Genomic DNA, 23,486 nt, shown 5'->3' with positions numbered 1-23,486 from the left:
GTCATATACCTATATTTTTTAGGTCATCAACTTCCGCTCCCTAATCATGAGAAGCTGTCCTACATTAGAAATTGTTAAAACTAACTAGGTTCGACACACTTCAGGTAACTTCTCTCGTGAAAAATGAGATGAAATTAATCGTTTGAGTAAAGAGAAAGCTACCCTGTAATTTTTAATGCCCGACGCCAAATTATCGTATCAAGCGCAATTGGAAGATCGCCGGGAGTCACGGTGGGCCAAGGCCCATCTGACCTTCGCCTTTTTATCTTCACGACTGTTCAACAGTATGATATAATGATGATTGTTTGTACACGTACTGTTGCGAGATGGTGAATCAAAAGAAGTTTCTCGTACTTTACCGCCAGCCTCTAACAGTAGTTAAAATTAATGTACAGAGAAAAGAAACGTTTATTACAAAATCATTGGTGCTGGTAAACCAACACGTGTCGAATAAGACATAAACATATGTTCGCCAGCACCGATTTTTGTTTAGTAACAGGTGCCAAATAATGTAGTCAGAATAACAAATGTAGCCGCGAGGAAGTGCTCGAAATTTAGGGGGTCCAGGGGGATGATATCCCACCGGCCAGGGTTAAAAATAATTCACGCGCCAGGTTCCTTTTTTCAGGAGCAAACACGGGCCAAGAAAGCCACGAATCCATCTAACATAAATGAAATTTGATGTTTATTAATTAATATAAGATTGGATTAAAAGTAATTAATTCTTGGGGGAAGTGGCTTTCCTATAGAAGGCTCAACCGTTAACGGCATGTATAACCATGCAATACATTCTAATATGTGGCCTGCAGATTTTAAAATTCGGCTACCAATAGTGCAAACACTTACAATGGCATGTTTATTATTCTCATTCAATGATACAGAAAATACACAAACATTAAAAAACACATACTGTACTTCTTAATTGAAAAAAAAGTAATGGAAATTTCCATTATTTAACTTGAAATATTAAAAAAAATAGAACTACATTAAAGGATTCGGTCGCCAGGTGAGAATATTCAGGCACCCTGTATTTTTCTACCCATGCCACCATCTTAAAATCTTAAAAACAATTTCCAGGAGCACCGAGTAAGGATGAATGACAAGTAATTAGGTCACACTCACGAGTTACTCTTAAAGTAACACCTCCTCGTGGACCGACTGATAGGTTTGGTTTATTTTACTTCGCTTTTCTGCCACTTCTGACAAATCGCGACGATGGAAACGAGGGATATGATGGAACTGACGAAGGGACACTCGGAAATAACACCCGTACCTAGGTCGGGACTCGAACCCGGGACCCCTGGCGTCGTGGCGCGATGAGCTAACTGCCCTGCCACGGAGGCCAACTCCTCGTCGAGATCGTCCACGGCAAGTTAGTGGGTCGATGATTACTCAACGTTTTGAACTAACGGGGCAACTTTAATTGTCTTTCACAAGGGAAGCCATAACACTTTTCAAAAACCTCCAAATGAGGAAAGCGGATGTTGTAAAGTTTTCTTTAGTTCAAGCACCGTGATCTAACGATGTGTGTTGCTAAAATATGCATGTGTACTGATTGCGGGTCCAACTGGCGGATGACCTACTTTTTGCAACATCTGTCCACCAATCGTCTTCGGTGGGTGTGGCTCGATGAGTGTCAACAACCTCAGTTGCGAAGTAAAAGCTGTAGGAGCAACATCGCTCTCCCGTTACAACTTTGCGAAGCGTACGTCTGTTTTTCGCAGTTGGTTTTATTAGTTTTTAGTCTTTGGGTGTTTTGTGTACTATTGTACAGTGGGATCAATTGCTCGGCAAATTGTCCATGACTACTTTCATTAATTTCTCTGTTGCATCCTGTTAGTTTTTAAGTAAATCATTTTTACTTATACTGATGCAGAGGTTGCCAGCAGCCTATTTGGCGTTTTGTTCGAATTCTTGAAGCTCTCATTGCGTAAAATAAAGAGAGTAAACTTGGTGATGGACAATTTGCTTGGTAATACTCATAGATCCCACTGTACGTACAACTTTTATCTGGCAACGGCGCTGATCAACTCTCTCTCTCGCGCGTTTCACAGTAAAAAACTAAAATACCAGCCATAATATAAGACCTAGAGTTGGATACTGCCCCCCCCCACGTTTAATTCAGAACCCACCCCCCTTCGATAATACCTTTAAACACTTCCTTTTTAATCTTTATCTGTATTTCTTTTCTATTTCCATATTCTTTAAATTTGTTTCTCTTTCTTTTTTCTTTACCATGTCCTTCTGCTTTTCCTCTTTACCTCTTCTTCAATCTGGCAACATCGCTTTCCTACTCCAGTTTGTTGCTTCTACTTCAAGAGCAAACCGCCAGCTTGGGTGTTTTTTTAACAAAGAGTACCGCTCCCTTTGTTAACCGCTGGGGATATAATGAACGCGCGGACTTTACGTTTGGCAACATGCTGTGTATCCGACGCTCATTGTTTCTTCTCGCCAGGAACTTTCCGTGCCTTGTGACACGAAAATGCCCGATGTCAGTCGAAGAGAATTCAACTGATCGTTGATTCGTTGTTTCCCGGCCGCCAGCTAAAGATGCGAGCAGTATAGTAGAGACGTTACGTCCCATGGAATGCGCAATACTTGTGTGTTCGACTGTTGTTAAAATATATATAACGATGAAAATTGGCAGAGATAACATCTGTTTAGGAAAAATTAACATAAAAAGTAGAGATTCTGCGCATCGTTGCAACCGCTGGTGACGTGTGGTCCGGAGACCTTCCCGACTCTCTGGACCAGCGGCGGATGAAAGCTGACCCAGGAGAGGTCTCAAGCGTGTCATCTGCATTCAAGTTTCACGGCCCGAAGTGAACGGGAAACGAGAAACGTGGAATAATATAAAAAGCAGGCAGCGAGTAGTAATCTTGTGCTCCGAGCGTAAAGAAAATCCATATCCATTGTTTCGGAGTCAAAAATCAGGTCACATTTCCCTCCGCAGATACTATATCCTCCGTTTTTCTCCACCTTGGGCAACTTCCTTCGTTTGTCCATTGTTGGATGCGTTCGTTACCTTTCTTCCCCCCAGCCACGTGTGTTCGTATTGTTAGGCGAGGATGTGTCTGCGTTCATTGTTGTTTTGTCTCGGGCGACGAGAAAACTCGTTTCTGGGTTCAACCGGTGCAAAAAGCACGGAAGCGGCTTCGTCCACAGAGAATTTTCGTTCGGGTGGCTCGAAGGTGGCCGAAATATTGTGTCTCTTTCTCCTCCCCTCAATCTATCTACCCAAATATCCTTCCTTGTTTCTAGGGCTGATCCGATACTCTCACCAATACCAGTACTGGTGCTTAAAAAACGTCATAATTACAAGTGGAATACTTGAACACTGATGAAGTTGTTGAAAACATTGATTAATATTAGTGTTCAAATATTCCACTATGCCTCAATTTACCACGATTTTTGCTTTAAATTATTCAAGAACTACATCAGATTAAATTGCATATTATGTTATCACAAATTTCACTGTTTTCACACAATATAAGTGCAAAATAAAAAGAAACCGAATTTTGCATAATTTCCAGGATAATATGCCCTTACAACTGAACTGTTTCACTCATTAACAGTGGCGGCCGGCGGCAAATATGATGGGTAGTGCCAACGTGATCAAGAAATCGAAAAGAAAAACCTCCGCAATGCCCCCGCTCCCTCCTTGAGGTTGCCCCACTGGCCAAGATGTTTATCCTCGTTTGGTAACGTGGAAAACAGTGTGGGTTTAAGTAATAACACACTAATACGATTCATCTTCACTCACTAACCTATCTTTATACACTACAGGACATCACTAACATCACAATTACAAGAGGAAGGGAAAACATATCTTCTCACCTTCTCCCCCCTTCCCATGCACACGTATTCCAACTGGATGTTGAAAATATTCCAGACATTTGATGTAAAAAGAAATTGTCGAAATGCCAAAGGAAACTCGCATCACCATAGGATTTTTTACTTTTATATTTTTAAAAAGTCTGGATGGCCCTCTAGGCGCATCTATCTATTATCAAAATGTTCATTTAACTTTGGAGAAATACTAGGTTCGTTTCTCCAAAAGTTGGCAGAAAAGTAGATAGTACCTTTTTCAAGAATTACTTCCCCAACGGGTCTTACAAATCCGTCGTATTTAGTGACTTATCTCTGAAGATGTCAACAATGCGAAAGTTCCCTCGCTGTGTCAAAGCAAAAACGGGTACGGCTGGTGTCTTATGGGCTAACCCCATTGGCTAACACCACCCCTTGCCACCTTCTTCCCGGCTCATGGTGGAAATGTTACTCGCTGAGACTTCTCACGTGTTTCAACTTGGTTAGGCCAGCTCTTGGGTGGCGCGGACCGCTGCCTCGCCGAGAGTACGAAACAGCTGGCGATGCAGTGAGGAGGTTGGGGCGGTCGTCACGTCAGCTTGACCGATTGCAAGATTCGAATCTCCTTGTCTGTAAACTATCAATGTATTAATTTAACAATACTTTGGCTATGTATGCATTTCTTCTGAGGGTAGTGCCATGGCACGGCGGCTCTCCCCCTTGAGCCGAGATTTTCACACACTATTTTTAGTTCATTTTAAGAGCCCTGAGCCTTCTAAGCAAATACCGTGCGTCCATTTCGATCTGCAGCCGAGAGATCGGGAGAAGCGTGGCGGGCGGCGCTGGCGGAGATGCCGACATTTGCGGCCTGTAATGCTCGCTTATGCATTACGGACATATCCAGACATTTATATAAATATTGCAAAACGAGCACTAACCTGGGTTATAATTCATCATCTGTAATTCATCCAAGTTCTGCAATTATATACACAAAAAAATACGCTTTAGAAGTGACGATAAGAGTCACAGATAATAAAACATTTTAATCGTAGTTTTGACCAGCAACGTCCTGCTTAAGTTTATATCCTTGAAAGAGTTTTGTGTCGATGGGGATCGTTTGGAGGTTTCGAATGTGCAACACTGTATCAAGATTACGCTGCCGACGAAACCATTAAAAGTCAATGGTTTTCGTGAGCTTCCTCGATGAACTCGATGAAATTGGGGCAGCGTTAGAAAGTTATCCAAACAAACCTCTACGCCGTGTTTCACCGGAGATGGGAGTGTCAAAATCATCAGCACATACAGCCACTAAGCTACTAAAATTAAAACCATACTCTTATAACACAGGTTAGTGCTCGTTTTGCAATATTTATATAAATGTCTGCATATGTCCATAAAAATAAGCGGGCATTTCAGGCCGCAAATGTCGGCATCTCCGCCAGCGCCGCCCGCCACGCTTCTCCCGATCTCTCGGCTGCAGATCGAAATGGACGCACGGTATTTGCTCAGAGTTATTTTAGGCCAAAGTCCATTTTCTGATTTCATTCTATTAGACAAGGAGACAGGTTTTCACCATTTTTCAGGAAATAAACTACGACGTATAATTGTAAACAATTCAACAACTTAAGTGAACAATGGAGTAAGAACGAATCCACTTCGAAAAAGCAAACATATGCTGAATATGACTGAAACATATATCAAACATATGCTCTATCACGTAGAAATGGCCAAATATGCCTAAATATGCCCTTAAAAAGCGCCTTAATTTAATTAGTTACTTCATAAAATGAATTTCTATGTATTTAGGGAACACATCACCCTTATTAAAAAAAAATGCTAAGTCATGAAAATAGCAGCCCTAATGATAACAAATGTATCTGTGGGATAAGTTTTGCAGTTGGCAACATTTACGTGTTGAGAATGATTTGGAGGTCAGGGGCCCACTGGACACGGGTGGCCTGCAAGAAACTGGTCGTCCGAGGAGAGACAGGGGGATAAAAGCAGCAGAGAAAGTCAAAGGGAATGCAAGAAAAAACTTGAATCTCAGAAACGTTGCTTCTCGCCATTTAAGTGTGTTTATTACGCTTAATGGAGCTTCCCATGCTATTCATTGCACTCTCACTTTTTTTTTTATCTCGGGAAGAGCCGGGAAGTTTAATGAGGCAGTAAAGGCCATGACGGGATGACATTGTTCTACTCTTTACCTGCAATGGCTTCAGGGGCGTGCCACGGATTTCCTCCAGGGGATGGTCAGAGGCACTTGGTTACATGTGAAAGTTATTACCTGACGTCACGGTGACGTGTTTTTATCTCATTTAGCGTTTGACTAATGGCGACGACGTGGACGTGACATGATTAGATGCAATTGAATCGGCAGGTTTAAGAAGGGAATAAGTCCAGAAAGTAAAATTGTGGGAAATAAATACAACTGTATACGTGGGAGAGTGTGCGTCCAAGAACAACAAAAATACGTTGATTTCAGCGTTCTTTACCTTCCTGTAGGGACTGCTTTTTATATCTATCTTCACACTCACGTGTAGAGCGACGCTTTCCGATGATGTCGAGTACAAAAGGTCATTTTGCCATTTCTTGGACTTCATCGACTGGACCTTTGGCATGCAAATGGGCGAATTTTTTCAAATTTTCCTCTCCGTTCGAGAAACTTCTTGGATATTTTAAAATGTGAAACATTACATCAGCTTAGAATTCCTTCTAGAGCATTGACGTGAATTTTCATGTAGTTTCCTTTCATTGTTGTCTAGATATTATCAATAGTTTAATAGACTTATGTAATCACAAAACTATTGATAATATCTAGACAACAGTGAAAGAAAACTACACGACATTTCACGTCAATGCTCTAGAAGGAATTATAAGCTGATGTAATGTTTCATATTTTGAAATAGCCAAGAAGTTTCTCGAACGGAGAGGAAAATTTGAAAACATTCGCCCATTTGCATGCCAAAGGTCCAGCCTAGCCTTAAACCTGCCGATTCAATTGATGAAGGTGCACTCACACAAGAACACAAATGAACAAGCCAGAACTGGAACTTGGAACCTTCGGGGTGTAGTCGGGAATTTGGTAAGAGAGATTGTAGCTTCTCCTTTTAGTCAGGAGAACTATATATTCTGTCATATTTGCATGTATCTGACGCAAGAACCTCAAACTCATCTACCTAGGTACGTCAGGATTCTAGCTATATGCCAAGTAATTAACTCTCTGGCCTTCTTATACCCGAAGGTTTATGGCTGCAGCAACGCAAGCCTTCCATCTGTCCCTATCCTGGGCAAGATCAACCTTTTCCATCCTTACCGATTTCCTTCAGGCCCATCTCATCTATGCCAGTATCCGAAAACGCCATCCTATCCTTTTCGTTTCCATAAGACAAGCTGTTTAAAGTAAGTATTGGATTCAACATATTTTGATAGCAAAATATAAAACGATTTTGTATTATCTCCGAGAATTATCTCGATTATAATGCCTCTCTTTCTTTTTCCCATGTATGTTTCTCATGTAACCCACGAAATTGTACAAGACCAGTATTTTCTTTTGACTCTCAAGTACATAGATCAATATTTGTGAGTTCTTTCAGTCACCAAGATTTCATCTTAGTATCTCGAGTAGTTTCCGAGTTATAGGTGAAACTTGGAATATAGATGCTTCTCTCCACTTGGTACAATGGGATGCATAAATATTAAGAGACAAACTGTGCATCGTCATGGTTAAGAACTGAAACAAAACTAGGGCTAACCGGAAATTTTCAGATCTGGATCCAGTAAAAACCGGATACTCGGATATAAGTACTCGGTTTTGGAACCGAGAATAGGGTACCTTCATTTCGAATACCCGGATACTACAATACTACCCGGTATCTGGATATTTCAGGCTCCCTACAGGAAACTCGAGTGAGCTAACTGAAAACCATCACTATGGCAATTTCAGTCCTTAAAAATATGTGGTGTGCAAGATTGTTGTTGATTTGTTTTATTTTACTTCCATTTTTAGCTAATCGCGAAGGCCAGAATGAATGGATGAAGGGACAATCACAAACACATATGGGCACAACACAAGGCCCAGAGAGAGTATTACACTGGCTCTGGGTCCATACGCTAGAACCTCGTTAGTCTGCACATTTGAGTGTCTTCACAAGGGGTCACCCCTGACACCCCAGTTACGATGTAAGATAAATACGAATTACAATAAGAGTGTAGATAATTTTCCTTGTTTATGCATTCTCCTACCCATGTATCAGTGTTGCCAACTGAATGCCTTGTTCGTTGCAGCTGGACGCGTGGGAGCTGAACAACACGAGGAAGGCGGACAAGGACGTGATCTTCTTCAACCGCGTGCCGAAGGTTGGGAGCCAGACCTTCATGGAGCTGCTGAGGAAGCTCTCCGTGAGGAACGACTTCGCCTTCCACAGGGACCAGGTGCAGCGCGTGGAGACCATCCGCCTCAGTCCTGCGGACGAGGTGAGTTGTGTATTGGAAATTCATTACCACAGGGTGTTCCGAAAGAAAGTTGACCGAAACCTTGAACCCCACCGCGGTAGCAATTACAACAAACCAACCATCTATTATTTGAAAATGACATTAAAGAGCTGTGAACTTTCAGTATAAGTTTCAATGACCATCAACCAATGGAAATCAACTTAGAAATGGGTAATAAAGAAATAACATTGAATCATTGTACTTGAAGAGCAAGTATGGCAATCATTGTACTTGAGCTTGAGGAGCGTTATTGTACCCTATTACAAGTTGTCACTATGTGAAGTCACACAGTATAACTAAGAATAGATCCAAACAAGCAAACTGTTAACGCTAGTTAAAATCTGATTGAGAATTTTCAAAGCTCGTGTAAAATTACATAGTTTGTCTGCAATACGTCTAGATCTAACATCCCCCGGATCTCTGGCATGCCTTGCTATTGCTCTACCAACTATTTTGTATCTTAAAAGGAAAACTCCCAAAGGGAAAGTTTCTTGGTGTTATTATCTTTCCCATATCAGTTCGAGTCAAGTCTGTACTTTTTCATTCAGGACAGACAAACACAAACATTCGTGCCTTATCCAGAAGTCGAACGCGGGACCTCTGGTGTCGTAACGTTCTGTGTTGACCACCCACTTTCATGGAATTGTTTTTGTCCGTGATATTGCAATGGAATCTGTTACCTTATGACTATAGTCTCTTCCACCGTCGAGTCATATAGTACGTTATAATTTGGCACGCACACGAGATGTACTACGTAGAAATTGAAACGAACAATGCCAGAGGCCCTGGATCGAGTCCTGATCGAGGCTGTATACGTGTATTTCACTTAAATTTCTACGTAACACATCTCGTGTGCGAGCCACTGTCCTCTGAATAGGCAGCCTATCCTCTTTTGAGTTGACCTTCATTCGCATCAACTAGCATTTGCATTTCGTACGTAGAATCGCATTGCGTTCCGCCAGATACGCTGCGAATTCCATGTGGTGATTATTCATTGCGTGATTAGCAAATGAAGATTCCACGCATGCTTCTTCCCAGGAGCTTCCGTTGCAGCGTTGCCTTCGTCGCTAACATGCAATTCTGCCAGCTTTCTTAATGCATGGTCAGTGGGTGACACGAACACTGGCTTCCATTTCAGTTTGAAAACCACACTCACATCTCAGTGGCGACATTTCTGACAGAGGCAACGATTTGCTATACTTTGTAGGACAGGTATCTAGTGAATCTGTTTGTCCTGCCTAAATTTTCGATGTAACTACATTACTTTAGACGAAACATGTTACCATTCGACACACAAATTATAACAACACAAAACGTCATCGAGTTATGACGCTCCATGATGCTATCAAACTCTAAACTCTCTAACACAGAATATTTCGTGCGTTTCATCTTCTTCATGTCACCTTATCAATTTTCTAGTGTGGTGAGAATATAAATGTCCCCCATCGCTAGACATATTAGTAGTATTATTACTTATGTTGTGCTCCCACATAGCCGAATAGTTAATTATCTTTGGTACGAGCAGTCCTGGGTTTGATCTCCAGTGAAAACCCTAAAATTTCGTGAGAACAGTTGAAACTAAGTTAAGATAATTAGCGGACTCCAGCCTACAGCGCCAGATAGCAGCGAGGATGGGGCACGATGCGCCGACCAAGAGCCATCCATTGAAAATCCGCTTGGAACCCTTGAGGCTGAAAGAACTGTTGCATCACAGAGTATATTTTAAAGCTATTTTACGTCGATTCTTACTCCTGTAGACTAATCGCGACTGATTAGGTTAAATTGGGTAACACATGATGCTGGGATGTTCAACAGCGTGTGAAAAGATCCTGCTGCCAACTGCACGCACCAACCATTTTCACCAATCCGTCTGCCAAAGAAACCAATACGCTCAAACCGTATCTAGAAGGCCACAACACGCAATGATTTTCCTTTCCCGTGGAATTTTGTTTTTCACCAATCTGCCGATGATCGCGCCCTGCTTATGCGCCGTGTCTAATTACATAGCCCATGTGCTCCTCGCTTTCGAATGTTTGCACAGATGCCTATCGCCTTCATACATGGAGAGCCTCATTTCGCATTGTAACCCGAGAACTGCAGACCAAGGTGACTCTTCCTCATGGAGGACTTCCGGCAAGTCTAAACTTGAACTTAATCTTTTCATCTGCGGCGACTCCCGTCAGAGATAATTAAAACCTCGCCATTAACCTACAAGCGCCACGTTCGAAGCCAGAGGATTACGGTGTTTCTTCAGTATTTCACATCTGCTATTTCGTATCTTTGGTTGGCAATGATAAGAACGCATGGTTAAGTTGGGGATAAATGGAAATTCTCACAATAAGCAAGCAAAGAGGCGCCGAGAATGGCTATGGGTTCCTGCTGAAAGTAGCTGCGTGAGAGAACGCACAGGAGAGAGATAGAGAGAGAGAGAGAGATAGAGAGGTAGGAGAGATGGAAGCAAATTCGAGAGACAAATAGGTAGGATAGCTAAAGAAATCATAAATGGTTCAATGGGAGGAAACAGGAACGAAACAGAAAGGAAAGGGCAGAAGACGATAGGAATGTACAGCAGAGGGAGACAACGGGATGTCAAAAGACAGAGAGAGAGAGAGTGGAAGGGAAGGGGGAGAGGGTGAGAGAGCCTTTTTTTACTGTAAAAAAGAAAATTAGAGCACCACGAAGAAGAGACAAACAATTGCAGTTAGGAAGCTGACAAAAAGAAAGAAGAAAAGAGAGCGAAGAGAAAGGAGAAGGTAAAGAGACAACAAAGGAAATGAAAGAACAAAGTGAGATAATGAAAAAAGCATACTATGGAAAGCAAAAGAGCGAAGAAAACAAGAATAATTAAAAGACAGCTACATAGAATTTTCTAATACCAAGATTAAATTTCATGAAAAAATATAATTTGTCGGTTTTCTTGAGTGCGAGGAAGTGAACACACAAATAACTATTGTACAAGTATATGTACCTTAGAATTATTCCTCGTAGCCTACGGTTGCTTTTGTGCTTGTAACAAACGTAGGCTAGAAGAGAAACAATTCCTTTCGCGTATCTGCGTAATCTAACTAAACGAATAAGAAATTATCAGTTACAAAAATGAAAAATATAATGCAACCATAAATTTGTTAAATTAAGTTTGTTTATGTACTTACAGCGTTTGCCACTTCTAATACTTACCTGCTTGTTTCTATCCTCGAACAGTCCAACGTAGCCAAGCCTGAAATGAACAAACATGTATGTCTATTCGTCCTTTCACTCTACAAAGATTTGTAAATGATTTTCTCGAATCGCTACACTATGAGAGAATTGGAAATTACATTTAGTGCTATCTTAACTATAGATTGTAGCAAATATCAGTAGCTTGTGAAAAAGTACGTTGTTTGCTACTGATTGCCTTTATAGGATGGTATGCAAAAATATTACCAGGTAAATTGCCCACCACTATGCACATTCATTGTTTTAAACAGTCTGAGGTTCAAGAAATAAAACGAAACGCCAACAAAACGGTTGACAACCAGTACACTACCTCCAGTAAAATTCTATTCCTGTAAAACGCATAGAATATGAGAGATTGATTGATTGATTTTGTTTATTTTACTCTGCATATCTGCCATTTTGGCTAATCGCGAAGATGAGAATGAGTGATGATATGATAAAATTGATGAAGGGACACTCACAAAGAACGCCCATGCCCAAACCGGGTTTCGATCCCGGGACCCTTGGTGTTGTAGCGCGCTGTGCTAACAACTCCATCACGGGGGTCGGCAAAATATGAGAGGAAATGAATGATATCATTGGTAGACAATTTGCCTAGTAATATATATATCACTATACACGCTAAATTAATGGTTGGCAATCGGAATGAATCTACAAAATGGATATGTGCATCTTGGAAATACAGATATAAAAAGACAATCGTTTAATTCAGAACCTGAATCATATATATATTCAATTCGTTAATAATAATAATAATAATAATAATAATAATAATAATAATAATAATAATAGAATCGCTTTTGTTTAGAGGACTTGTTTTTGCTTCCAGGATCGCTTTTACAACAAACCCTTGTCAGCGTTAACTAATAGAATACAAAAATAATATAAAATAGAAATACGGTTCTGATGGTTTCTACTATAGGTTCTTAGATATACAGTTCATATTTAGGAATGCTTTTTTTATTTGGATTTTTCAAAGTCTATGAACCTTTTTTTTTCGCGTCTACATAGACTCAAACATTTTGGTCACTCTCATAAGAAATTAATAATTACATTAATAAGTAATAAGGAATTGCAATGTTTATGTAAGTCGTACATTATGTAATGTAATTTCTAAGCATTGCGTTAGGTGGATAACGTTTCGGCCATGCTGGAACTTATTTCCACTCAACTTGGTGTAGGGTGGGCCGGGAGATTATTCGCCAGTGAAGCTCTTTTGCATTCATCGGAAGCTCATTTTGTTTCTAGCGACCAGTTTGTAACAGCAGTGACTCGCATGAGCTCTTCTCAACGAAACTAATTATCAAATGTCATCGTCTCTCGTTTCAGCTCCGCCTAGCAACAATGATCGACAGCTACTCCCCGCCGTCCGTCTACATCAAGCACGTCTGCTTCACTAACTTCACAAAGTAAGTCCACATATCCCATCAATGGCGTATTTAAGAATGTAGAGCCTTAAAATTTATCACAAGGAAGTCAGAGAGATTAAAAATTAACTAGTGAAATATTATAGAGTACGAAGATAAATTAGCATACATATTCCTCCTCGACCTTGACAGTTTCGCAAACGGTTCTCGTTTCGAATAATCACACTGATTTTATATTTTTAAAAAAGTTTAATATATTGATAGAATTCCTAGGCTTACAGTGTCCAAACTGTTACAAATATGTACGCAACATGACATGGAATCTAGGATTTGCAAAATTCGAAATAATGTTGTGATTCTTAAAAGTGAAAAGCATTTTTAATGTTTCTAACAACTGGCACAAAGGCCGGACTGTATAATTCATCTCTATAGAGTGGGCGTGAATCCACATTAACACTCCTTGAAACAGTCATTTAAAATATACATCAAAATTGTCTAAATAAAATTACCTTCAGTGGAAGCTGGTCTTTAAACAACTTCATGTAATGTTTGTTTTTATTAGTTTTTAATCCACATCATTCAGCAAGAGTTCTTTTTTTTGAGCACGCACAATTTTAGATTACGGATATTGATCTCCTTTGATTAAATTGTGTAGCCCCCTATTTGTCCTTGGATTTAGTTGTGTAGCCCCCTATTTGTCCTTGGATTTAGTTGTGTAACCCCCATCTGTCCTAGACCTACATGTATTAGTAACAGACCTGTCTATAGTTCTACGGGTCACCACGATGGCGCTAGTTACAGAATTACGTATTATCTCCCATCGATTTTATTTACTACATCCACGTATAGTCCCATCTATCTTTTTGTCCACTAATGTAAGTACACACTTCAAGAATACGAACTTAAGTATGTATACATAGAATATGTGCGATTTGTTACAATGTTCACATTCCACCACTATCAGTAAAAGGAGAATTAATAATATTGGGGGAAGTAAGTATAGACACTTAAATACTAATTTCAAGATTAAACTACATTTAACATACAGGAAATATATAGTTACTAGCACACACACACACACACACACACACACACACACACACACACACACACATATACATAATTACAAAGCAATATGATGTACTACACTACTATAATTCTCTAAGTAAATAAGTCATTTTTTAAAAATTCAATTAACTCACAGATTGAAACTCCCCTGTACCAAGTTTATACTCTAGCAGGAACAAATAATTCTTTTCTAAAGATTACTAATTACAAAGAATTTTATTTCCTAAACAGTATACAAGATATGGTTACATAGAACGATTATTATTTTTTTTATGTATACGGATAAAAGTAGTCAAGCTACTTTAAGAGGTATGTGCTTATGCCCTGGTACCTGAAAATTAACCCAGGGCGTCAGTTCCGTGAATTTTTTACGGATTCCCCCGCTTTCCTTTGATTCATCCTTGATTTCCATTATTTTTTTAATTACAATAATTCACTGTGACATTGGCAAGAATGTCCCAGTGTGAAGAACCAAATTTGTTCGGTTTTCCTGAACAAAGTTGGTTTCACATCATTCTACAAGGTAAGAAGATTAAGATAAAGGTTAGAAATAGTAGGAAGTAAGTAAGTGTTAGTGTTTAACATTAATATTATTTATGATCACAGATACGAAATTACATAAGTGTGTAATTGGGTGGGTAATGTTTTCTTAGGATAAGTTTTATTGTGTGTCGTGTGCATTAGTGTTGATGGATGAGATGAGGAATGGACATAACACGATTCTATGAATGTTAAGCAGGGTCTATGTTCTAGTATGTTATGTTTGAGATAGTGAGAGTATTATTGGCTTTGAGATGTACGTATTAATAGTAGGAAGAGATATGAAAGAACGAGTGGTACCTCATGCAAGGAGACTTGCGGGAGACCAGCAAGAGTTGGTCGGACTGGGATGAACATCGGTATGACGGTTGGTACCCGGGACATCATCAGGAAGGGAAGAAGTAGGGAGGGATTTCCTGGGAAGTATCGGGTACATTAGTACGTTCGGTAGTGGAAATATAGAGAATTGTCAAGAATCAGTGAGAGAAGTTTGCAGTGTGTTTAGTAACGAGAATAAAGAAGGGGGTGTAAGATTACAATTTAAGAAAGAAACGAAAAATAAGAATCTGGGTTAAATTCGGTTGGTTCCTAGGTCGAGTCCTTGCAGTGTTATCCTTTGCCTATCTCCGTGGAGGCGTAACCTTTTTTCGTTTTGGCGTATCACTGTCTTCTGTATTAGTGTCTCCTTCTTGATGTTCCTGTGGGAGGTTCTGCTTCATTATCCTCTTGGTGATCTTAGTCCTAAGGAGGGATGTCCTGTTGTTGAGTTTGTCGAAGGTGGATTCTTTGTTATCTTCTGGGGGTATATTACATTCCGGAGGTAGGGGTTGAATGGGGAGGTGAGTGATGCCGGATTTGAAGAGGGAATGTTCCTCTTTCGACACCAGGTTTGTTAAGTCGTTTAGTGACGTAAAGTGCTCGGGATTTCTTATTAACTGGTACGTGTTGAAGTTTGGTAGCTTTTGTCTTAAATCTTCGATTTGTTTGTTTGATGTCTGGCAAAAGAAGGCTTTATGTTCCGGTGTGTCCGTCTCGGTTTTACATTTCAGGCATTTATCAGTCTGTCTGAGGTTGTGCCTATTTAGGTGTTGACCGTAGGGACCGTGTCCCGTTAAGAAATGTATGAGACCTCTCGTGGGATGGAAATGGTCCATCGAAAGTCGTTCTTTTATGTTTGGAAGGAAGCTGTGAAGTCTCCTTCCTTGCGTAGCTTGTGTCCATTCATGTTGCCAGACGCTAAACAAGTGGTTGTAAATTTCTGGTACCGTGGCAGGGCGTATTCCAATTAGTTTATAGATTTCGTCCTCTTGTCCATTTCTAAAGTAATACTTTGATGCTCTAGTTTTAATAACGATTTCAATAGGCTGTAGGCCCGCAATCATGAGAAGAGCCAGGGTTGAGGTTGTTCTGAATGCACCCGTTAGGCGAAGTATCACTTTGCGTTGTGAAGATCTCAATCTATTTTTAATGTACTGTTTACTGGTTTCCATGGCCCACAGGGGCGAGCCAGAGGAAATAATAGAATTATATATGGTAATGAGATATGTTTTTATGTGTGATAGTGGAAGGTTGTAGTTTGCTGAACTCAATGTGGCTAGACTGTTTATAGTTGTTTCGGCCTGGGTTGTTGCCAGGGCTATGTGTCTGTTAAAAAACATCTTCTCTTGAAGAGTAATACCAAGGTATTTAGCATCTCTTACTCTTTTTAAATTTCTTTCTCTGAGTTTGATTTGAGGGTTTCTTTGTAACTTCCCCTTAAGGATAATATAATGAGTCTTTTCCGAAGCTATTTTGAGTTTAGCATGATCACACCAATTGGATAGCATATTGATTGCAGTAGATGCTTTATCTTCGATTTCCCTTCTTGAGTTACCGGAAGTGAGCATGATAATGTCATCCGCGTAAGCTATGATCTGGTCTATGTCTGGATGGTCTCGTAGTTTCATAAGCGCAGGCTCCAAGTTAGTATTCCAAAGCTCGGGTCCCAGAATGGAACCCCGAGGACAACCTTTTGACGTGATCTTACTCATTTGTAGATCCGGATATTTGATGCTAACTTTTCTGTTAGAGAAATAACTTTTCAGAAGTAGGAAGAGTGTACCTGGGCAGTTCATATTTTTAAGTGTTTGAAAAAGGCTGGGCCACCACAAGTTGTCAAATGCCCCGGCGATGTCCACCATAATTCCAACCATGTACTTGTTTGGAGTGTTTTGTGTTGTAGACGATAGAAGGCGTAATGCATCGTCAGTGCATTTACCTTTCGTGAACCCAAATTGTATCCCTGATATGGGTTTGAGCAGGCGAAATTCTTTGAGTCTTTTTAGGATAAGTTTCTCGAAGAGTTTTCCCAAAACGTTGAGAAGGCATATTGGTCTGTATGAATTGACCCTGGTTTCATCTTTATTTGGATGTTTCTTGATGATTATTAAGTTTGCTTCCTTCCAGGTTTCTGGGAATATCTTCTGAACAAGGCACTCATTAAATAGTTGAGTAATGTAAGGCGTAAGTACCGGGGTGATTTCTTGTATTATTTCCACAGGAATTCCGTCTGGTCCAGGGGACTTCTTCATTTTCATGCTGCTTATTTCGTTTTCTACTTCCTGGGTAGTGAAAGGTAATATTGGTGATTCTGGATATGGCTGGTGATAGATTTTTCTTGTATCCTTATTTTCATCGCTGTCGTTTTCAGGTTTGTCGTCTGGTATGAGATTCTTCATTAAGAAGTTGATGGTTTCTTCCAAGTCCTTTGTCATATTCGTGTTGTTCTCGTCATTAATTAAGGTGGAAATGGTTTGCGGTTTTTTTATTTTGCCGGTAGCGATTTTATACGGGGTGCCCCATTTATTTATTTCCAGACGTTTTTCGATGAAGATATTCCATTGTTGTGTCTTATAATTTAGTAGCTCGGTTTCGTATTGCTTTTTTTTGGCACGGTAAATCTGGAGGTTGGCATTTCTGTATTGTGCGATGATGGATTTTTGATATAGTTTCCTGGCTTTTTGCATTTGTTTCTTAAGGTTGGTTAGTATCTTTGGCCATGGCTTCCTCTTCATTTTCCTTTGGTTATTTCTGGGTGTTGAATTTTCAATTGCTTGTCTGATGTTTGCAGAGAGTTCCTCTGCGAGCGTGTTGAGTGATTTTTGTTGGTCCAATTGTTCAGGGATAATGAGCTTTTCTAGGAATTTTTGATGATCGATTTTTCTCCAGTTCAATATGTTCTCCTGGTTTGTCTGTTCAAGCTGATGTTGCCTGTAGATTAAGTCGAATAGTATTAAGTTGTGGTCGCTTGTTGTGGCGAGATATATAACTTTCCAGTTTTGGACATCGCCCAAGGCCCTTGCATTCGTGAGGGTTAGATCAATGTTGCTTGAGGCGCCCGCCCTTCCCCTGTAGGTGGGGGGATTATCTGGCTGATTTTCGACATGTAGATTGTGCTCAGAAATGAATTCCTCCATGGCTACCCCCTTGGTGTCGGTTTCTTGGCTGTACCACCACGGAGAGGAGGAGTTCGTGTCAGCTGTGATTATGATCTTGTAGTTTTTGTACGCATTGCAGATCAGATCGATTTTTTCCAAATATGGGTCTATGTCATGGCTGAATTGAAAATAACTATTTATTAGGATCCAAGAACCATGCTCGGAAGATATTTGAGCGCAATTTATGTGTGTGTCACAAAATTGTGCTATTTTGGTGATTGTTAGATTTCTGTTTAGGTTAATTATTGCTGCCATGGTTTGATTGCGGTCCTGAATTGTGTGAACGTTGAGTGGTATGTAGGGAATTTTGTTTTTGGATGTGTATGGTTCTTGCATGAGAATTATGTCAATGTATTGCTCTTTGCAGTAATTGATTGTTTCAAGTGTTGCAAGCTTGCTTCTTCTGGTGTTGATCTGTGCAACGCGTATCTTGTCGTTATCTGTGAGTGCCGTACTAATTGGTGGCATCGGGGCCATTCGTTTGTTGCTATGAACTCCATTCTCCCGTGTGCCCTTACAAAGTCCGCGTAAACATCGTCAAGTACCAGGGACTCTCCGCGACGTCCGAAAGCTGTCTCGGTTAGCCGGAGCAGCTCCTCTGTGTCGGTAGGAAGGTTGTAAGTTTTTAACGTTATCCTGTCCACTGCTTCTGGTATGGGGAAGGTAATAGTTTTGCCCTTGCTATGCTTCTTCCTGACTAGTAGTCCCAGTGCAGTAATGAGAATATCTCTCTCTTCTAGGCGTGAAAGTTTCAAGTTGTGTTCGAAGTTTCTATATATTAGGTACGGATCCGAGGGATGGGATGAGTGTTCTGGTGAGGGTGATGGAGGTTCCGAGTCAGTATCGAGATCGGTGTCATATAAGTCAAGTGTGTCTTCTGCAGTGAGTTCAATTTTCTTGAATGTGAGAGGGGTGTGAGATGATGTGTCAGATGTAGGTGTTCGTGTCAGAGCGGGTTTTATTACCTCAATTGGGGCAGGAGAAGTTGGAAAAGGGTCGTTGAGGATGGAATGGGTGTTTGTAGTGAATTTTATATTCTCCGATAGGTTGGACGGTTCAGTAGAGAGGTCGAGAAGGGTTGGGGGATTGAAGTATGTGCTATATGGGTACATGAAGGGGGGAGCTTCTGGGTTTAGCGTGGAAGCGTTTACTAAATCGATTGCTTTTTTTAGTCGGTATGCTGCCGCTCTTTTAGCGTTTCTTTTTCTTCTACTTGGTGGATTTCTTTTCCGTTTTGTTTTAGGGGTGTTCTCCATAGTCTGTCTTGTCCACTAGTCTTTGCCACATGAGGGTGTATGTTGGGCAGTCTTTGTTGTCTTTACTATTGCATGTTTTGTTCCTGTTTTTACATGGAATGCATGTTTTCGGTTGTTTTTTTTTATCACAATGTTGGCGTTCATGATTCTCATTTCCACAATGGGTGCACAAGGGTTTGTTTTTGCAGTATTTTGCTACGTGGCCAAAATATTGATACTAATATTGATCAGGCGTCCTTTAATATTCTGGTTAGGACTTATTCATACACACAACTTTCCAGTTCAGTCATTTGACGCTTCAAAAGAGCATGTGTTATCTTGCAGTTATTTGATGACTGTGCTTTTAGGAATATTTTGGAGGATATACAAAACGAACTCTCTTTCCATCTTTATTTTTTACTCGTCCATTGTCTATAACTAAAATGCAGCAACATGTCAACTCTCGAAAGAGATACACTGGATAAAATTCTGGCCTTCTAATCGAGGGCTCTCGATTTCGGTTCTCAATGGGACCACACTTTAGGGATTCTTAACTCATCCCGAACTAGGTACAGTCCCGATTAGTGTATCTGCACAAAGTGAAATTGAAGTAAGCTTAATATTGAAAGTGTTCAACTAGCAGGTGTAATATCATGGGTGTCGCAAAGGGGTCGAGTGTGTCAGTAAGCCTCCTTCCTGGAAAATGATATATTTCATTTGCTTGTAAAAAAAAATACATATTTAAAAATAAATCGTTAACCCAGTAGAATAATCGAGGAAAAAATTAATTAGCTCTAAATGAAGAGCAAAAACAGGAGCCATGCCATATTCTATTATTTACCAACGAGAAAAGACCTCCCCGATGGCGCAGAGGTAGCGTCGTTGCCTTGAAATCAAGTGGTCCCGGGTTCGATACCCGGCACATAGTGGTTCGGATCCCACTTTAAACTGTAGGTCCAGTCTCGATTAGCTTTACTGTGCATAAAGTGGACTTAGAACAGCAAATCAACCAACCAGAGAGAAAATGATTCATTTTTCAAATTCTCAAAAATTAAAATCTTACTTGGAGGGACCCATAATATGACTAACCTTCTTGACTAAAATTTCCCTCTACTTTCAAATATTTTTCTTTGTTGAGAGAGTACAAGTTATAACAAAACATGGTTTAGTATTGGTGGAAGACTTTCCTGAACCATATACAACAAACACAATAATTTCTTATAACGATTGTTATAATTGATTATATTACTATTCGACAAAAATCTTGCAAGGCTAAATGTACTAGAACAGGATCCCTCACAAAGAATAAAACTTCGACAGTCTTGGTTAGAGAGCGTTTAAGGTGTTCTTTAATTATGAAGGTTTAGCACATATTTTTAGTAACGCTTCGTCCCTGGAACACACACGAGTGTTTGATAAATTGGTGGGGAGGGGAATGTGGATAGTCTGTATGTCCGTCTTGCCAACTCTCATAGGATTTCCTTGAGAAAAGAAACATTTTTCGGTGACAACCAAGGTCAGGTATAGCGGCTGTAAACATAGAGAAACTTTTCGGAAGCCTTCGTGACGTCAAAGGTAAGTCACCGGACCGGATTTTTACGAGATGTTTCGTGTGCTACATCCGGAGAGATGTTCTTGTAAGGAGGCCAGGCTCGTCATGTCGCTCGCAGAAATCGTGATCGCTTCCTCTTCTGGACAGCAATCAAGTCGGCAGCCAACGGTTTCTTCCGTTGTAACTAACTAAAAGCTATGACTTTGGAGCTCTGGTGAGGACGAATCGTGGGAAACCGGATCATTTCCACCAAACTGAACGACGAATGGCAAAACAATATTTATCTTTCTTCGCACAGAGACTATTCGGAACTAGACAAAAAAATAGGAGTTCGATTGGAACTACCAACATGTGGTAGCCGAGCATCTTGAGTGTTCAAATCACCGTCTGACTGTAATCTCGGTCGTCATTCAGTTCGTTATTTTAACTAACACTCATGTATCCTTATCGTAGCGAATATACTAGTCAAGACAGAAATGTGATGAAAAATAACAAAAAATCCAATAGTTTTTGCATGACTTTATTCTATTGACATAGGAGACCTATCACCAACAAGCAAGAAACATTATATACTACATATAGAATGTGGTATATTATGTACTATCTCTCCAAATAATAGGCGAAATAAATCAAGACAGACTCAAGATTGGTTTGGTTTGATTTGGATTATTTTACTTCGCTTTTCTGCCACTTTCGACTAATCGCGGAGATGAGGATGAGTGATGATATGATGAAATTGATGAAAGGACACTCACGAAGAACACCCATGTCCAGGCACACCCTGGACCCTTGGCGTCGAAGCGCGCTGTGCTAACCACTGCGCCAATACAGACTCAAGAATCCAAGTTAAAGCAAGGCAGACAGAAGTGTAATTTCAGCATTTTTGTCGCCTGGGGAAGGGGATATTTATGACCGCTGACACAGTGAATAGTCGTTTAAAATGAGCAATTCAAAGAACACGTACTGGTACTTGAGATTTTTCAGGAATTTTATATATCTTTGTGTCTGAGATAAATACATTATTTTCGTCGATTTTGCCTAACTTTAGAGACACACAAAGTCACGTCTATTCTTATAAATGTCCCAAGGTATATAAACGACTTATTTTTATATACAGATTCGGTCTTCAGAAGCCAATCTACGTGAACTTGGTTCGAGACCCGGTGGAGCGGGTGATCTCCTGGTACTACTACGTGAGGGCGCCCTGGTACTACGTGGAGAGGAAGCAGGCGTTCCCCGATCTACCGCTGCCAGACCCTCGCTGGCTTAAGAAGGTAACGATACGTGTTAAAAAGCATGGTTTAAGTTAAGATATCAGTTGAAACTATCCGAGACAAAGACTAGATTGTAATTAGTGTTCAAATTGAAGGGAAGGGGTGAGAATTTCCTCCCCTTTGATACTGTTTTTTCTCTACTTACGTCTTGTCTTTTATCAATAATGTTCAGTATTGGAACTTAATTTTAAAGTAGCAAGCGGTCAAATCTGTGTGAAAAGATTGAAATACCAAAACGAAATTATATTTTTAAATGAAATTGTTTTTAGATTTTTAATAAACATACCTTAAATAATACACTTTATTGGTACTGTTAAAGAAATGGCAAAATTTGAATTGCATTCTAACGATTTTTGCCATAACTGGTAAAACAAAGCGACTAAATGTGGAAAAATAAATTTATGGATTCCCAACTTCTACATTTTGATCGACTGTTGTTTAACATAATTGTAAATACTTTACTTAAACAGGAGACTCGATACAATAACGAGACAATCAATTCGAACTCGTATACAAGACGAGACAAGACATTCTCATTCTCGAGACGAGACGAGACTGTGCCAGGTCTCGTCTCTGAACAGCCAACAGACAGCATAGTAATAGAAGGCGAATTAGCTATCATCATGTTCTTTCACTCTGTTCGCAATGGGAGGATCACAAATTGAAACAGATGACTACATCTACGCCAGCATCAACATAATGCCATTCCTTAGAACAACATAGGATGTCTTAGAATAAAACAAGAACGAAAATAGCGGTGGTTATCTTAGTCGCCGAATCATTGTTCTTGAGACCCAAAGGCTATGTTCCTCATTTCTCTATCTAAAAAAATTGACGAACACGTAGCCCACGTCATAAATCGAACTTTCTAACATGTTAACTCCAAGTCTAAATCTGTCATCTTAAATCTTCTTGTACTGCTGTCCAAAACATAACATAATTGGTCGTTTCCTGTGCATCGTTCTCAACCGAACGAGACCAGAGCAAGACGAAGAAAGTTTGGCCCCCGAGGAGTAGCTAAGGTCGTTGACTATTTGAATGCTTCATAATATGTGAGACTTTCTCACGGTTGTTTATATGCACACGAAGAACAAGAGAAAGGTCCATATGGCCTTCAACAAAAATCCCCTTGTTGTGCTTGTACGTGTGCAAAAACAAGCGAGCATCACGAAGGTAGCCGCAAATTAGCAGATGGAGTTCAGTTCGTGACCAAGTAGCCGTTCCCAGTTACCGAACGATACTTTACGACAGAAAGGAAAACTGTTCGGCAAGAGAGAAAAAAAAGAAGTTTCATTCTCATTTTATCTTGCTCCGTTTCCTGGAACGAAAAGAAAGCCACAGAAATATCATTTCAGCCTCAATACTTGTCGTTAACAATTATGGGTTAATTAAGTGAACCCACCTGTCCCTCTTTAAGGATGAAAGTCTTGTAATGAAGAGAAAAAATGACGGAAATTGAA

The 23,486-nt window shown here is 40.1% G+C and overlaps 1 protein-coding gene across 1 annotated transcript in view; it reads left to right on the top strand.

The window, feature by feature from the left end:
* pip (heparan sulfate 2-O-sulfotransferase pipe) overlaps positions 1–23,486 on the top strand; it is a 118,386-nt gene that overhangs the window by 76,337 nt on the left and 18,563 nt on the right. Inside the window, exons 4-6 of the mRNA XM_083144187.1 lie at positions 8,092–8,280; positions 12,844–12,923; positions 21,870–22,026. Of these exons, the coding sequence (XP_083000313.1) occupies positions 8,092–8,280; positions 12,844–12,923; positions 21,870–22,026 (426 nt within the window). The remainder of the gene's footprint in view (positions 1–8,091; positions 8,281–12,843; positions 12,924–21,869; positions 22,027–23,486) is intronic.

The sequence above is a fragment of the Lepisma saccharinum genome, chromosome 22 (genome assembly GCF_977018435.1).
Source record: "Lepisma saccharinum chromosome 22, izLepSacc3.1, whole genome shotgun sequence".
In the NCBI taxonomy this organism is placed as follows: domain Eukaryota; kingdom Metazoa; phylum Arthropoda; class Insecta; order Zygentoma; family Lepismatidae; genus Lepisma; species Lepisma saccharinum.
The sequence above is the reverse complement of the archived record's forward strand: the minus strand, read 5'-3'. Positions and strand labels throughout refer to the sequence as shown.